The 17,091-nt window shown below is 40.5% G+C and overlaps 3 protein-coding genes across 3 annotated transcripts; 2 read left to right on the top strand and 1 right to left on the bottom strand.

Annotated features, from left to right (window-relative positions):
- The first annotated feature begins 1,528 nt into the window (after positions 1 to 1,528).
- On the top strand, positions 1,529 to 4,863 carry LOC116322459. Its single transcript, XM_039607685.1, has 8 exons — positions 1,529 to 2,781; positions 3,167 to 3,403; positions 3,529 to 3,651; positions 3,775 to 3,869; positions 4,008 to 4,055; positions 4,140 to 4,357; positions 4,446 to 4,626; positions 4,713 to 4,863. The coding sequence occupies exons 1-6, from the start codon at positions 2,721 to 2,723 to the stop codon at positions 4,338 to 4,340; spliced, it is 765 nt and encodes a 254-aa protein (XP_039463619.1). The 5' UTR covers positions 1,529 to 2,720; the 3' UTR covers positions 4,341 to 4,357; positions 4,446 to 4,626; positions 4,713 to 4,863.
- Positions 4,864 to 7,116: 2,253 nt separating this feature from the next.
- On the bottom strand, positions 7,117 to 10,012 carry LOC120436834 (differentially expressed in FDCP 6 homolog). The gene is made up of 4 exons (XM_039607684.1): positions 9,960 to 10,012; positions 9,641 to 9,830; positions 9,451 to 9,541; positions 7,117 to 7,325 (listed from the first exon to the last, which is right to left on the bottom strand). The coding sequence occupies exons 1-4, from the start codon at positions 10,010 to 10,012 to the stop codon at positions 7,123 to 7,125; spliced, it is 537 nt and encodes a 178-aa protein (XP_039463618.1). The 3' UTR covers positions 7,117 to 7,122.
- Positions 10,013 to 14,923: 4,911 nt separating this feature from the next.
- Positions 14,924 to 16,541, top strand: LOC120436833 (tripartite motif-containing protein 16-like protein). Its single transcript, XM_039607682.1, has 2 exons — positions 14,924 to 14,927; positions 15,703 to 16,541. The coding sequence occupies exons 1-2, from the start codon at positions 14,924 to 14,926 to the stop codon at positions 16,308 to 16,310; spliced, it is 612 nt and encodes a 203-aa protein (XP_039463616.1). The 3' UTR covers positions 16,311 to 16,541.
- The last annotated feature ends 550 nt before the right edge of the window (positions 16,542 to 17,091 follow it).

Raw genomic sequence — 17,091 nt, 5'->3', positions numbered from 1 at the left:
ACTTTGCTTGAACTCAACTCTGACATCTGCTCGGCATGACACCTCACAGGAGACGCCATGTTGTTTATACGGAGTTTATTCTCGCCTTCTTCCGGTTGACGTTCAGGCTCTTTCACGCTGCAGCGCCACCTCAGGTCAAAGTATGTCATGCTCTAATGTATCATGTTTTTCTTTTCTGTGCTTTAATTTGTCTACAAAGTGAAAATAACTATAAGAGCTTTTAAGTATACACAGACATGTGCTTCTTAAATTTAGCTTAATTGGCTCCACAGGTAGGAAGTAAAAAGTAAAAAAAAACTTCCTTGCTGTACTTAATTTTACTCCCTACATTTTTAAACAAATATCTGTAGTTTCCACTCCGTATATTTTCAAAACAAACTCATTACTTTGGGTTTAACGCATTTGGGGAAGTTAATATTTCACGTCACTGCAGGCCTTCAAACAATGAGATTTGAGCCTAAACAGTGACACATGAAAGGCAGTCGCGTTTTAATCAGTAGAGATGAAAGAGCAAACCATGTACCGTAGTTTTGATTTATTGATTTTTAGCACAACACCAGAACAACCCCACGTGCCCATAATTTGCGGTACTTCAGAAAAAAGGAGTGAACATAAAAGGGAGTAAAATGTTGTGGCAGGTAATTTCAAATGCAGCATTTCTATCACCTCAACAAACACTAACTGTGTCACAGTGTGTTGCTAGCTAAAGCTCCACTTGCTGTATTTCACAGGAAGAGAAAAGAATGAGAGCTAACTTCACTCAGAGATATAGAAAGAAAGAGAAAGAAACCAGGCTGTATTTAAAGGTAAGGACTGCTTAGTGATATCTGATAAAATGTAATTGTATTTTAACAGGGACATAAAGTGCTTGTCTTACTCCTTCTTCTAGCTCGAAATTACTTGCCAAGTGGTAAGGACCGTTCATGGTCACACGGTGAGAACATTGGTGTTGACTATGAAGAGATATGGTCAGACAGGAGGGACAGTCAGATTTATCAACTCAACCTCCTTAAAGCATGGAGAGAGGCTGAAACCAATCTCTAGTGAGCCTGGTTAAGGAAAGAGATGAGTTGGTGCCTGAGATGCCAAATTCCAACATCCTCATTCCCGCCATTGAGATAACACTCTCACACAGGCCCAGAGAGCAGATGTTGCTGCATTGCAGATGTGTTATACCCCTGCCCAGCCGAATGACTCTCAAAAAGAAATTTTGCAGAAAATCAATGTGATCGCTTGGATCACTGGAATTATCATCTCGATATCTCTTGTCCTTCTTTCATTTCAGACGTCTTGAAAACAAGTTTTAACAAAGTCCTGGAGAAGTGCCCAATGCTGGAGGACCTCCTGCTTTACCCTGGCTCAGATAAACTCCTCTCTGACACAAACACACACGCATACTGAATTCACATCTTGCCATACAAATGTGATACAGTAACCAACTTTCTTTCTTTCAGAAAAAAAGAAAATTGGGAGATTCAAAATTTTTCTCACAGTAATGTTTGCATCAGTCTATCAGATGAATCCTCCAAGTCCAATATTTACATCAGTTACAGTGATAATGCTTGGTGTCTACTTTCAGCCACCGCAGTAGAATGCCAGGAATGAATCTCATTGAAATTGTAGTTGCATTTGCTATTTAATTTAATTGTCATGGATGATACACAGACAACCCAACAGCAAACAGAGGAAAACAATGGGCTTAAATACACAGAGGGATAAATGAGGGAATAAGACACAGGATGAGAGCACAGCTGCGAGAAATCACAAACAACAAGACCATGGGGAAGGAAAACTGAAAACACTAACATAGTCTAAGGAGCTTAGAAAGAAAACGTCTGGACTTCTTTAAGTTGCTTGAAGACGTTCAAGCAAAGTTGAAGTTCTTTTCATCCGAGAAGGTGAAACATCTTCAAGCAACTTCAAGTCCAGACGCTTTCTTTCCAAACTCCTTAGACTACGATGACCTAGATGACTGAGAACCTTCACAGACATGAAAACACTAACATAGCACACAAGACTATCAAAGTAAAACAGCAAACAAGAGACTTTTACAAAGACACAGAGTTGACACAGAGACATGACTGACTGGGGAGAAATTGGGGAACATGGAAAGAAGAATGACTAGACATGACACGTGGGACACAGGGGCAAGGCAAAGTAACAGAAACCTAAAGCCTAAGAATATAACACAAGAAGAAAACAATAAAGAGAACCAAAAACATACATAAGAATAATCAATGAATATAAATGAACAAACACAAAACACTGGGTCACAGACTCAGTACCATGACAGTTAAATGTACAATAATAAATACTTTAAATCAGATGACAATGTAGCTGACACTGTGTTTATTAGTGTGTGGTCAACCACAAATCTTCATACTGTCATCCATACATGAGGTCTTTATACAAACGATGAAAGATAATGAAAGAAACTGTTTAATTGATATGAAATGATTGAATTATATGAAATATTATGGCTTTGTCTGCCAGAGTGTTTTTCTGTAAACTACTTTGAACTACTGGCAGTCAGTGAAGTCACTGAAAGGCAAGATTCTATGTTGTGTTGCCGTAGTTTCCAGAGTTTACTTATAAAGCTCACTTACAGAATTCAGTTAGAAAAGTCAAGCATTTGAAGGGCGCACATTTGAAGGAATATTAACTCAATATTAACTCATTACGGTTTACATTTTCGAGTTTAAAAGTTCTCCGAAATTACAATGAAAAAGGAAACAAGAAAAATTACCACTCCAGCCGATAAGAAAGATTCAGGAGATCAAGGTAAGTAAAATAATAAAATCAAATCCTGGTAAAATCCAAATCCTAGAAATGTTGACACTGTGTGAATCATTTTTAGAGCAATTGAATCATATGTTTGATTGAAAATAGCTTTAATACAAGATGTCTAATCAAAGAAAGGTTACCGGTCTTTTGGTAAAATAATGTAATAAGTTTATTCTTGGACTCAACAGTAAAAACAGACCAACAAGTGTCATCAAGATCTAAGACTTAGTAAACCTAGTATCAATTCGCACTGGTCAGTTTTTTTATCCCAAGAATAAACTTGTGATAATTTAAGCAAAAGCAATTTCAAATTCTTTGCCAAACTGCTTCCAGTCCTGATGTCGGGGACTCTTTTTCACCACTGTGTTGTTGTCGTTTATAGATTGTAAGAGCAGGACTGCTAAAAGAAAGGCCAGTCCTGAAAAGAAGACCCCAATAAAAAGGAGGAGGGTCGCTGAGCAGGCTGGTCCTTCCACCAGCTCAGATGTGGTCAAAGGAGTGAAGCGCAAGGTTGTGCAAGATGAAGAGGGCACAACAAAGAAAGCAAAGAAGGCTAAACTTCTCGACCATATGAGCGGTGACAAGGAGCAAGCATCCTCCTTGTTGGACTCTGGTAAAGGTAGGCTAATTAGTTGAATAAGGGGGTAGATTAAGTGTGGTTGCTAGGTTTAAGATATTAGTGTTTAGTGTTTGTGTCTATCATCCAGTGAGCTGATGTGCTTTTGGTGTTTTCCACATCTCCAGACTTGAATAACAAACAGGTGTGCACAAAAATGGCAAAAGAAAGGCCATGGAGACAACAGAGAGTCACCCAAGAAAAAAAAAGGAATGTGGACCAGGACAAAAAATCAGTGGCAGACCAAAAACGTAAGTAGCAAGCAGCTTGGGTTTTATATTCAGGGGAAGGGCAAAAGGAACATTTAGGCTACAGAGGAGAGTAATTTGTGTCACAGCTGTAATAAAACAAGATTTGTTGTTTTGTCTGTTCAGGTGAATTCCAAGCCAGATATGTGGAGGAACACCAGCTCGGAGAAGGAGGCTGCGGAGCAGTGTTTGCTGGCTACCGGATAGAAGATTGTTTTCCAGTAAGTGTTCAGATGATGGTAGTAAGACAGGCAGTAACGCAGATAATGGATAATATCGTAAACTGAGACGTCTGCTGTGTTTCCACCTTTCATTATGTCATACTGAGGAAATGCTCACCAATGCTCTGTGTCTTCTAGGTTGCCATCAAACACATTCCCAAAAATAAAGTCTACTGCAAAGTGGCGGTAAGCGTCCAACACTTGAATCAGTTTTACATTACTGGATTGAATGCGGCGTTCCTCATCATCCACTTTGTTGTAATATTTCAGGATGAAAGCGGGAAGAAGCTCTCAGTGGAAGTGGCCATTATGGTTAAACTTGCAGGTGAAGCAGAAGGGTCAGTGGGAATATCTGCACCTGTGTCCTTGCTGGAGTGGTTCGACCTTGGCAAAGAGCTGATCCTGGTGCTGGAGAGACCTGTCCCGCTGTGGACCTGCAAAAATACAAAGCAGAAAATGGAAGAACTTTAACAGAGGACAAGGCCAAGGTAGGTTGACTGGAAGAACCTTAGACTGTACAGCATTCAATCAAGGCAGAAAAGCATGAACTCATTATTGTGTTTTCATCTTTTCCAGGTCATTCTGAAGCAACTAGTTGATGCTGTAAAGGAACTTGAGGATAAACACATCTTTCATCGGGACATCAAGGGACAAAACATTCTGATTGAGACCGGCTCAGATGTGCCTCGTGTTCGCATCATTGACTTTGGACTGAGCTGTTTTGTTAAACAGCGATCTCTGTATCGCATCTTCTATGGTAACATATTCTGCTCCTGCTTTTCACAGATGTAACAATTTGTGTCTTTTGTTTTAGAAGAAATTGCAATTGTGTCTGTTTGTTAGGCACTCCTCTTCACATCCCTCCCGAGTGGTACATTAGGAGCTGCTACAGGTGTGGACCCACCACGGTGTGGCAAATGGGAGTGGTGTTGTATGAAGCGCTTCATGCACGATACTTTAGTACCGCGAGGTTCCTCACAAAGAAACTGAGCATCAAAAAAGCGTCTGTCCACAGGTAAGAAAACTTCACACTTCCAGATTCACTGATGCCTTGGATCACTAGAACTATCATCTTCATCTTTTGATCTTTTCTTTCTTTCAAGAATGCCGGAATTTCTTGGGCGCATGTTTAGCTATAGTCCTGGAGAGCGCCCAACACTGGAGGAGCTCCAGCTTCACCCCTGGCTAAGATAACACACACAAACACACAATTCACACCTTATCATATAAGTATGATACATTGTAGTAACTTCCTTTCTTTTTTCTGTTGGACAGGAATAGATAGAATGGGTCAATCTTAAAAAATAAATAAATAAAAATTTAGCTTTTTTGGAGTTCCTGTAACCCCCCCAGCCATCCCAGGAAAGGGGATCTCTCTTTGAATGGGCTTTCCCGAGGTTTCTTCCCATCGATCTGGCCCCCTGGGGAGTTTTTCCTCGTCTTCATAGAGAGCTTGGGCTGGGTCAGGAGCTCCATCAAAACTGTCTTTATTTGATGACTTTAAAATAAAGATGTGTTTTACTTAAAGTAAAATTTGATCAAAATAAAACTTGTTTAATTCATCTTTGCTGAGGATTCTCCTTCATTACTATTTTGTTTTGTTTTTTTGTTTTGTTTTGTTTTTTACCCATGGTGCATTTTGACAAATAAGAAAACTGAATCAGGTTAAAGTGTGCACAAAGACAGTCACACTGCAAATGATCTGAAGACTTGCATCTGTTGCTCTAACCCCCAACTAGTTTAGACAGATTTCCTGGTTCTACCAGAGGTTTTTTCCTTCAAGAAGGGAGTTTTTCCTTCCCACTGTTGCTGAGTGTTTGCTCATAGTGGGTTGTAAAAGCATAAAAGTTAATAAGAGGCATTCATAGCAGAGTTATCACAGCGGGAACTATATAGCTTAAATGTACAATTTCTACAGGACGAATTATAACTTCATTATGTATAAAAGCTCCTGTGGATAATTACTCCTATTTGTAACTTTACACAAGAGAAAGTTTGCTGTCACACTATTTATAACAGGTTGGATTTTGTCCTCTGAGTTGAGCCTTTGGTTGCAGTTTATTGAAGAATTTCCTCTAAAGTAGCTGTTGATAAAGATTTAAAGTCCTGTTTATATACAGAAATATGCTTTAGTTCATGTTTTTTACATGTCTGCCTCAGTGGATCAGTAGAAGATCTGGCACAGGAAACTAGATGATGAAAAAAAGGGTACGAATACACATATATCTATATCTATATAGATACAGATATATATACACACACACAGGTTGCAATGTAGTATTTTCATTTTTTCTTAGCATTTCTTTAACGTCTTGGTGCAAAAGAATACCTGCATTTGTGTGTAAAGAAATGTTACATATATACTAAAAACAGCTGGAAAAAAGAACTACAAATTTGGAAAGGAATTTATTCATGTTCTTACTCATAGATGGAGTACATGGTTTAAAAAACACTGAGGAAACAGATATGAGGCGGCTGTATCAACATAAAAACATTAATACAGTTAAAATGAATAAAAAGTTGCACGCTTAAACTTATTTCTCTACAGTTTGTACAATTAATCCATGTAACAATAGGTTCGCTCTTAATATAGTAGTTAATTAAAATATCTTTACATATAAAATACATTTTAAGTACTCTCCGGTGGAAGTCTGTTGTGGCTTATGTTTCTAAATGACACAACCATAAAGCAGCCCACAGAATATACAAATATGTCCTTGATAAGTGAATGTTGGCTCCCACAATGGCCTGTTAAGTTATTGCAAAAATAATTTACTGCATAATATGTCAGATTAGAACATGTTATAAGCACAAAACTGAAGGGGAAACAATAAAAACAAAAATTAAAAACAAATACTAAATTAAGTTAAAGGATATTTCTTACTATACTGTATAATTGTATAATGTTGCCTTTGATTGCAAATGAAAACCCACCAAGAAAAAAAAAAGAAAAAAAGAGAGAATAGAGTTTAATTTATTCAAAACACATTCTTTTCTTTTATTTAAGCTGTAGCGAGATTCAAATGGACAAAAGAGAAAGAAAAATATTACAGATTTGTTTTATTAATCATGAATAAACTTTATTATACACAACTCTAAATTTCAGTTGGTCTTAGTCAGATGTGTTTTTAATTAAATCCTGCAACACTGTGCTCGCTGCCATCACTTTATATCTTAGTGTGCAATTCAAATATATACTTATTACAATATTTTTCCCCCTTAACTCTCAACTCGCGTTTTTAAATGTCTGTGATCATATTTGTCCGTTGACTTCTGTCTGGGCCTCGAACGATTCATCAGACAGGTTGGCAGCCTCCAACTGATGCTCCAGACTTTCATCATCGCCTCTATTCTGATCAACTCTTATCTTAAACTTAGTGATGAACTCATTACTGGCCAGCGCGCCCTCCTTTTTAGGGCATGTGGGCTTTGATAACAGCCGGCTTTCCAGTCGCTCTGCAAAGAAAATTCACAAAACATTTCTTATTTGGTAAGCTTGTTAACAAATTTTAGTTCAGTTTTGCTGAAAGTTATAGCATGCATCAGGTAAGAAGCAATTGGTTTTAAAAAGCATATACATTCCCAAAACATTTTTATTATGTGCATTTTGGAGAATAAAAGATTGTACACAATTTCCCTTTTTAAAGTAAAAAGATTATTAAGTCTAATTCTTACTTATTCAGTAGATTAAAGTATTGAAACATCATTATTCATAAAATATGCACATTACAAAATTAAAGTTATTCAAAAATTACTCAAGTACTTACTCCAATACTCACATTCTTCAAGTAAATTTAATTTTTGCCAATGTAATGTCACATACAATCTTAATCTGAATAAGGGATTTGAACCCCACTGTCACGGCCAGGGGATCAGCAGGCCGCTGACTAGTAGTGTTGTCTCTCTCTCTCTCTCCCTCTCTCTCTCTCTCTCTCTCTACTCATGGTGGGTTCACGCCCTCGGCCCACGCCCCTCTGAAGAGGAAACACCTGGGCCTCATCAGTGCAGCCAGCATTTAAGCCAGGGAGTGGCTTCTACTCATCGCTGGATCGTTGTGTGTGACTCGCGTCAGTGCTCTGAGCAAGTTCTCTTTTGCTTCCCTGTGCAAAACCTCTAACGTGTGTTTCTTTCTGTACATAGATCCCCTGGACCCGACTCTGCATTCCCCGAGCGGATTCCCTTTTGTGTGAGTGTTTGGAGAGAGAGTCAGAAGAGGAGCAAGTGTCTTTCCCCTACCTGGATTTCCCGAGCCTTTTTCCTGTCACCGCTTTGTATATAGCACTATCCCCTGCACTGTTTGTATATACACCTGGTGGAACTGTAATAAATACTGACTGTGCCTCCGAGTCCTGCGTGTGGGTCCTCAAGCGAACCGTGACACCCACACAGATGAGAGCTTAGCAGTGAAGCTCTCTCTTAAAATTTGAGTTAGAGTTAGAGTTGAGAATATTTGCTGAAATTGACATTAATCCAAGCCCTTAAAACGCCATTTTGGATTAAGCATTTCCTTTTAGAAAAGTCTTCAATGAGCAGGAAGCTCCAGTACTGAAAAAGAAGCCAACATCAACTGCTAAACGTGCTAAAAGTAAGTAAGTCCCGTAGACTCTATGATCAAAACACATACAGTATAAAAGTTATAGGTTACAGATCTGAAAAGTAAAACAAATGTCAAAGTGCAAAAAGACTTATGGTCCCATAGAAGTCTATTCCATTTGCCTGGAATTAGGTGAACACCTTTGTGACAAATTTAATGGCTCAGTCATTTGTTTCATGTCATATTTAATAAAAGACTGACATGGTGGCATGTTGAATTGTCCATTTTGCACATATTTGGTCATTCTAAGCGTCAGAAGGGGAAAGATCATTCTGGGAATGCCTACTGGCGAAGGATGTGTGACTGACAAGTCCAGTGTGTGAAGTTTAACTACAGTCTAAGGAGCTTGGAAAGAAAAGCATCTGGACTTCTTTAAGTTTCTTGAAGATGTTTCACCTCTCATCTGAGAAGCTTCTTCAGTTCAGAATTTCTTAAGAGAACTGAAGAAGCTTCTTGAATGAGAGGTGAAACGCTCTTCAAGAAACTTAAAGAAGTCCAGATGCTTTTCTTTCCAAGCTCCTTAGACTACGATGACCTGAACGACTGAGAACCTTAACAGACAGTTCTTCCCTTCATTCATCATGCCTGATTTCAAAACACCAAGATGGCAGTCGTGAAAACACTCATCTTGAGTCTTCATGGGACTACGGTGAGATCAGTTATGTCTCTTATGATGCTGTCCCAGACTTCAAAGCAGTATAAAACATGTTTGCAGCCTGTAACAACTGTGCATGCGGTTATTTTTCGTTTTAAGATTTCCGTGTTTAAATCATAATAAGATTTAGTTTTAATTTTAATTAACGTGAGGTGAGTCAGATTCTTTCATTCAAGTCACTGAATGAATCTCTTGACATGTTTGGGGGTAGGTGCCTTTTGTAGCATTTTAATGCAATTATCTGACAGATTATATGGTCTACACTGTTATTAACTATACTAACACTCTGTTCCAGAAGTCTGTGCTGCAAAGAGGCAAAGTGAATACGGCACCTGCAGGAGTAATGGGGGTCATCAGTCGGTTCAGCTGGATGTTCCAGTGCCGTACATGTTGACTGGCATTCCTCAGCCTCTCCTGAACCTCCTGGAAACAAAAATCATGCAGGCATCCTCATCAGTGTTGTTTTAGAAGAGCACTAAATAAGATGCTGCTCACAAAGCCAGTCAAAACAAACTTGTTCACCTCCAGACGCTGGTGGCTTCTTTGGCGAGATGCCTGCAGATCCTGGAGCTCCTGAGAGGCAGAGTTGAGGGCTGAGGGGGTGTCCTCATCGGGACTGCCATCTGACAGCTCCTGTATGGGGCTGAGGTTTTGCATTGTGCGTTGCTGCTGCCCTGGAGGAGCTGAAATGTTTCCTCTTTTCATCTTCAGCCTGCAGCAACCTGAAGGAGGGAAAAGAGAAGAAGCAACTGAAAATGTTAATACTTCTCATGGATATATCAGATCTCCATCACAAATAAAATAATAAAGGGCCATAATAAGAGTTAGAAATCCATTTTACCGCTCAAGCTCCAGTCTGGCCCTCTCCTCCTCCAGCCGAGCCTGGATCTCCATATTAAGGGCAACTTCCAGCTGCTGCTGTGTCAGCTCCAGCTCCTGATCCTCTTCTTCTGTTGTTCAGCCTCCTTTTCCTTCACCTGCATCTCAGCCTGGTGCGAGCGGAGACTATGCAGAAGGCCTCAGAACTGGTTCCCAGTGGGATGCTGTCAGTCATTGGTAGACCTCAGGATCAGTATAATTATGCCTGTCTGCAGGCAAAAGAGCACTACAAGAGTCTGGGGATGGAGAATCCTGTGTGCTCTGTGGCCAACTACCTGTTTCAGATGGCAGGGTTATTGCAGGGCACCAGCAGGTAATGCATTCATATATTCTTGCTGCTTTAATATACCGTGAATCTATTGTGTTCTCTTTTCTGTCTTCTCTCAACCATCAAAAAAGTTGTTAGAGCTGCTCTTGTCATTTCTGCTGTCTTCTTTGACTTCTCAGGCTCTGGATTTCCTCCAGGAAAACTCTCGGCGCCTAAAGTTCATGCGGACCAAAACTCTCCCAGTCAGTGGTGCGTTCCATACTGAGCTGATGGCATCGGCTACTGAACCCCTCAGAGAGGTGCTCCGGCAGGTGGAGGTCAGTCAGCCACTTTATCCAAAAGGGATTAACATATTTTCTGAAACATGCATTCAATTACTCTGTAAAGCTACACCAGTCCTCATTTTTTTAAGAAAACCCATCCTATTCAGTCTGACTCGGAAAGTTAAATGGAAAGTACACCCAAGATTTTACATCTGGTATTCAGCCATTCAAACTGCCCTCCGTCTTCAGAGTGAGGGAAAGTCTTCCTTCACCATGAACTCAAACTGAAGAGACGGATCCAGCGGAAAACAGTCAGCGGGAACGCAGCGGGAGCGCCCGCAGCAGCTGCAGCAGCAGGGGCAGCCAATCTGATGACTTGACTATCCATGAGACGGAGAAGACAGAAAAAGAGAAAGACAAACAGGACTTAGAGATTGAAAACATTATCAAGGTAAGTGAGGGCTATAAGAATCTTTTTTTGTAATATTTATTTAATTACATCATGCACCAAACTATCCATGGTAGTGATTATTTAACTAATTCATAGTGGCACTGGGCAGCTGCCAGTGCAGTTCATTTTGTCCATTTAAAAAGTACCATGTACACTCACTGGCCACATTTTTGTTAGATACACCTGTTGTGCATCCTCAACCCGAAAAGGCCCCACAAGCTCATCTTTGATGATACCAGCCCAAACCAGTACTCCACCTCCACCTTGCTGGCGTCTGAGTGGGACTGGAGCTCTCTGCCCTTTACCAATCCAGCCACGGGCCCATCCATCTGGCCCATCAAGACTCACTCTCATTTCATCAGTCCATAAAACCTTAGAAAAATCAGTCTTGACGTTTCAGCTTGTGTGTCTTGTTCAGTGGTGGTCGCTCTTTCAGCCTTTCTTACCTTGGCCATGTCTCTGAGTATTGCACACCTTGTGCTTTTGGGCACTCCAGTGATGTTGCAGCTCTGAAATATGGCCAAACTGGTGGCAAGTGGCATCTTGGCAGCTGCACGCTTGACTTTTCTCAGTTCATGGGCAGTTATTTTGCGCCTTGGTTTTTCCACACGCTTCTTGCGACCCTGTTGACTATTTTGAATGAAACGCTTGATTGTTCGATGATCACGCTTCAGAAGCTTTGCAATTTTGAGACTGCTGAATCCCTCTGCAAGATATCTCACTATTTTTGACTTTTCTGAGCCTGTCAAGTCCTTCTTTTGACCCATTTTGCCAAAGGAAAGGAAGTTGCCTAATAATTATGCACACCTGATATAGGGTGTTGATGTCATTAGACCACACCCCTCTCATTACAGAGATGCACATCACCTAATATGCTTAATTGGTAGTAGGCTTTCAAGCCTATACAGCTTGGAGTAAGACAACATGCATGAAGAGGATGATGTGGACAAAATACTCATTTGCCTAATAATTCTGCACTCCCTGTATTAACAGAACATGGTTCATAAAACTGCTCCTACAACTGTTTTTGAATCATTTTTAATGACACTTTATTGTTCTGTTTTTTTTGTCTTTTTGGCATTTCTGTGCTAATTTCTTGTTTTAATGGTACTCTAATAATTTAAACTGATTTTTCCTATTTTAATAACTAAATAAATAATCATTTATTTTTTGTTCATTTGTCTAAATTCTGGGAAAAGAAAGAAGTTTGTATTTGTTTAAGATACAATGAAATCATATTTTGACATATTGGAAGATGCTGAAAAAACACTACAGGTATAAATGGAAACTACAGTTTATTTCTGTTATTTCCTGTGATAGTGTTTGTACACTCGCTCATGATAACTGTTCATTCAGCTGCTGTTTTTGTCTGCTGGACATCTTTAGCTTTCAGTAAGGATGCATTCATAGATCAGCACATCTTTTGAACCACATTTCTTATGAGACTCAGAGTTTACATTTTGGAAATGTGGTGAGACCTGGGGTAGAAAGAGACTGAAGCCAGCTTCAACCTCGGCAGTTTTTTGTGTCTGAAGCAGAAAGATAAGAACTGTGTGGCCAACTCATCACACACATAATCCTGAATCAGAAAAACAGCATCAAGTGTTGTAATTGTTAAACACAGAAGTGTGATTTATATGTGGTTTTACTGATGGTTAACACAGTCGCTTTAAACACCTGAAACTGATCAAAATATAAAACAACATATTAAACATAAATATGTGCCAGTTACCAGAACTTATATGTGGTTTCACTGAGGTTTAATTATGCTCAGTTTATCAATACTCACTCATACAAAAGTTTGTTATGTTTTATTGATTATTTGTCTTTAGGTTTTCCAGTTTTCCAGCTGCTGCTGTTTAATGTTTGCCTGAGAAAAGAAATTTCAGTTAGTGTGGGAAGTTTGGTTAAGCTGGTGGAAAACAATACTGTTACACTGACCTTTTGGATAAGATTGTCTTACCTGTGGTTTCTCTGATGTGCACGACAAATCAGGCTTGAGTGCCCATTTAAAGGTTCCTGGTGGTACCAAGTGATTGAAGAGAGGATTGAAAAGCCATATTAGTTTATTGTAGATTGTAGTCAGTTGGCCAAGCTTGTAATGAAAAACGGTTCATTACTCGAAGCTTTCATCACAGTCCTCTTTGGTGACATCTGGTGGACAAATATATGAAGAGCAGCTTGAGTCTGCAGCTTATAATGAACTGCTTCATTATGATTGCCCACTCTGCAGAGCTGACAGCTTGTGTTTGATGTCATGTGACAGTTCTGTGTGATATCGGGCTGATATGTTGCTTTTAACATGAATTTTTGGGCGGTGAAAAAATTATGTTATCATCTTTTTTTTTTTTTTCTTCTTCTTCTTTTTGCCTGTCCCGTTTGGCTCTTTTGCCATCAGAATTATTGTCTAAAGGCAAAGAAAGATGCCCAACGGATTTACTTTACCAAATTGACCATCCCAGCCTTGCCGTAATGGTCCATTTGATTCACCTTTATTGTTTATTTTATTTTCACTTGCTAAATACACGGACAGACTTGACTGGGGAAAGAAGGGGAGAAAGAAAGAGGAAAGAGAAACAGCTGAGAAGAGGGACGGGGAGAAGGGCAAAAACCAAAAACCAACAGAATGGGCAGAAAAAAAAAAAAAAAAAATGCATATATCGATCACCTGGATCACCTGTTGAGAAAGAAAAAAGAAAACAAGCAGAAGAAAACAAGAGTAATAGAATAAACAACATCACAATGATATATGGGAATATGACAGTAAATACTAAATATTAAACATTATTGTGCAGCACGTAAGATCGACAGCACACAGTGTGCTTTGAGGTAGGAGCCAAAAAGGGTGTAGTTTGTGGGTGTGATCACCCGTGTGTACACCTGTGAGCATGGACGCACTTGTTTTTTTAAAAGGTTCCTTCATGTAATGATCTGCTAGAGGGTGTGGGGAGCCACAGCCCCGTCCACCAGGACATGAAGCAGGTATGCAGGAGATCAAAACTCCAGACATCCAGAAGCCCTCAGAACACAAGAGACCAAGGAAGACCAACAGAGGGGCAGCCGCGCCACTGTCCCAGAAAGAGCTGAGGAGAGTCCCAGATGAGGGCTCACTCAGCAGCCGCGAGCAGAAGCCAGGGGGTTGCAGTGACGCGCCCGTGAGCTCCGCCGGCAGCCAGCTGTGCCTGAGTGACCGAGCCGCAGGCCGAGAGGCCGGGGGCACCCCACCTCCGAAGTGGCCCGAGCGAGCCCCAGGCTCCAGGCCCAGATAAGCGGCCGCCAAGGAGTGAGCCGGTGTGTACCTGGACGCCCATCCCCAGACACAAAGAACCACCAACGCACCGATGTCTGAGGGAGTCCGCCACTGGCAGGGGAAGTGGTGGTGGGGAGATAGGCCTCAAACCTTGGAGGGCCTGAGATGTCCCCAGAGGGTGACGTCTGATACCCAACCTGACATATAGACACAGACATACAGGCACACACAGATACAAACATCCATTCCCACCCTCATGCTCTCATATGCACTTACTCCACACTCAACCAACGTGGAGACAAACATAAAGAGACGCTGTACACACGATCACACTCCCCAAGCGTACTCTTTACGAACCGGGTCTAGGTACCCTTGCCCCTGGAGGGAACTGCACCCAGACCCAGGTGGTGTTACCCTTTTCCCTGCGGTGGGGAGGCAGACCGCCCGACTCCGCAGCAGCAGGGAGGCCCCACACTCCAGACCGCAGTCGGACGGCCAACTCCTTAAATTATGTTATCATCAATCAATCATGTGGTCAGAAGAATCTGTGCTTACCTTGCAGGAATGTTTTAAATTTACAGATTGGGAAGTTTTTATTCAGTCTTGATGCTTTGGTGGATGTTAGCTCATATGCAGTTTTGTAAAGACATGATTATACCCCTAAGCGTGCTAAAGTGTACCCTAACAATAAGCCATGGGTCACCAAATGCATCAAATCCTGTTTAAGGAAAAGAGACAGGCTTTTAAAGAGGGGCTGTTACTGACTTTCAGGCAGTCACCAAAGACTTGAAAATCGAGCTCTTGAAAGCAAAACAGATCTACAAAAAGCTTCTTGAAAGCAAATTTGCTGCAAAAAATTTTGGGTCTGCCTGGACTTGTATGAAAACCATATCAGGGTTTCAAAATCCCCAGAGCAGCAGTCAGATCATTGTAGACGGTTTTAAGCCAGACAGAGATTTGAATTTGCTTTATGCTCGTTTTAGTTCTTCTGAACTGAAACAGAAACTGAAAGATACTCAACACTTCATCACCGAACTCAGCGATGTCCAAAAGGCCTTTCATACAGTTAATGTGAACAAGAGCCAGGGTCGTGATAACATTAGTGGCGCCTAATTAAATCTTGTGCTAGGGAGAGAGAGAGAGAGAGAGAGAGAGAGAGATCGATCTCTCTGGACTTTACTAGACAACGAGTGAAGAACATATAACGAATATCATCTTTAAAGTGATGAATAATAACTCTGCCTCTGTGTCTTCATAAAAAGATCATAAAGAGGAAAGATGCTGAGCTGAAGCAGCTCTCACACACAGAGGATCACATCCAGTTTCTACACAACTACCCCTCACTGTCAGCACTCAGTGAGTCTACAGACTCATCCAGCATCAATATCCGTCCTCTGAGCTACTTTGAGGATGTGACAGCAGCTGTGTCAGAGGTCAGAGATAAACTACAGGACATTCTGAGAGAGGAATGGACAAACATCTCACTGACAGTCACTGAAGTGGATGTTTTACTGTCAGATCCACCAGAGCCAAAGACCAGAGCTGGATTCTTAAAATATTCATGTGAAATCACACTGGATCCAAACACAGCAAACACATATCTGTTATTATCAGAGGGGAACAGAAAAGCAACAGCGATGGAAAACCAACAGTCTTATTCTGATCATCCAGACAGATTCACCTACTGGTGGCAGGTCCTGTGTAAAGAGAGTCTGACTGGTCGTTGTTACTGGGAGGTGGAGTGGAGCGGGGAAGAAGTTTATGTAGCAGTCGCATACAAGAATATCAGCAGAGCAGGGAGTGAATCTAAATTTGGACGTAATGACAAATCTTGGTCATTAGAGTGTAACAACAACAGTTATACATTTTGGTACAACAACATCCAAACTCGTGTCTCAGGTCCTCATTCCTCCAGAGTAGGAGTGTACCTGGATCACAGAGCAGGTATTTTGTCCTTCTACAGCGTCTCTGAAACCATGACTCTCCTCCACAGAGTCCAGACCACATTCACTCAGCCGCTCTATGCTGGACTTTGGCTTTGGCGAATTGAAGACACTGCTGAGTTGATTAAAGTGAAATAGACTGAAGTCTTTCATATTGTGGGTTTAAATCTGTATTTTAGTTTCATTTTATTTTCTCTCCATCATTTCTGCACAGAGATCAGCTGTCAGTCAAACATTATGGGTGGTACCTCCACATCTTCTAGTTGTTCTCTTGATGTTTCTGAGTTTTTAAAGGAGATCTTTCCTGTGACTGTTTATGGAGGCTATCACTGCTCATCATCATTTTGATTTACTAAAATATTTCTCCACATGAAATATAAACTTCTCTGTGCTCTAAAAGTTTCTGGAATATTTGTATTGAAAAATGTCGACATTTCTCTTTATGAGTATGGCAGACCATGTGTGTGTGTTTGTGTTTGTTTTTGTCAAAATCATCAAACAAATGAGGAAAAACTGTGATTTTAATGAATGAATTCATATATTGTGTTGATGTTTTATTGTGTGAATAAACTGGAAGGTTTGACTATAAATCAAACGTTGAACAAAGTCTTTTCTTCTGTCTTCATTCCAGGATCTCACTCAAATCTGATGCAGAAAATATGAAACTAATCTGAGAGAATAACTAACATTTGGACACTACGTTGTACAGAAGTCTCCACAAAAATGACTCAGAAACACAAATATTATTAATGAAAGTCCAAATTTCAAAAAGGGGTCATACATGATCCTGAGAAATGTCCTTGAACATTTGAACATGAGTCAGAGGGTTGTCAGGTTTCTACACTGCATCGTGGCATCAAGCCTGAGATGTCTGTGTGAACAAGTATGGAGGACACAAATGCACAGACGGAGTCGAGCT

This window comes from Oreochromis aureus, unplaced genomic scaffold, assembly GCF_013358895.1.
Source record: "Oreochromis aureus strain Israel breed Guangdong unplaced genomic scaffold, ZZ_aureus HiC_scaffold_243, whole genome shotgun sequence".
Taxonomy (NCBI): domain Eukaryota; kingdom Metazoa; phylum Chordata; class Actinopteri; order Cichliformes; family Cichlidae; genus Oreochromis; species Oreochromis aureus.
Note: the sequence above shows the minus strand (reverse complement) of the source record. Positions and strands in the feature narration are given on the sequence as shown.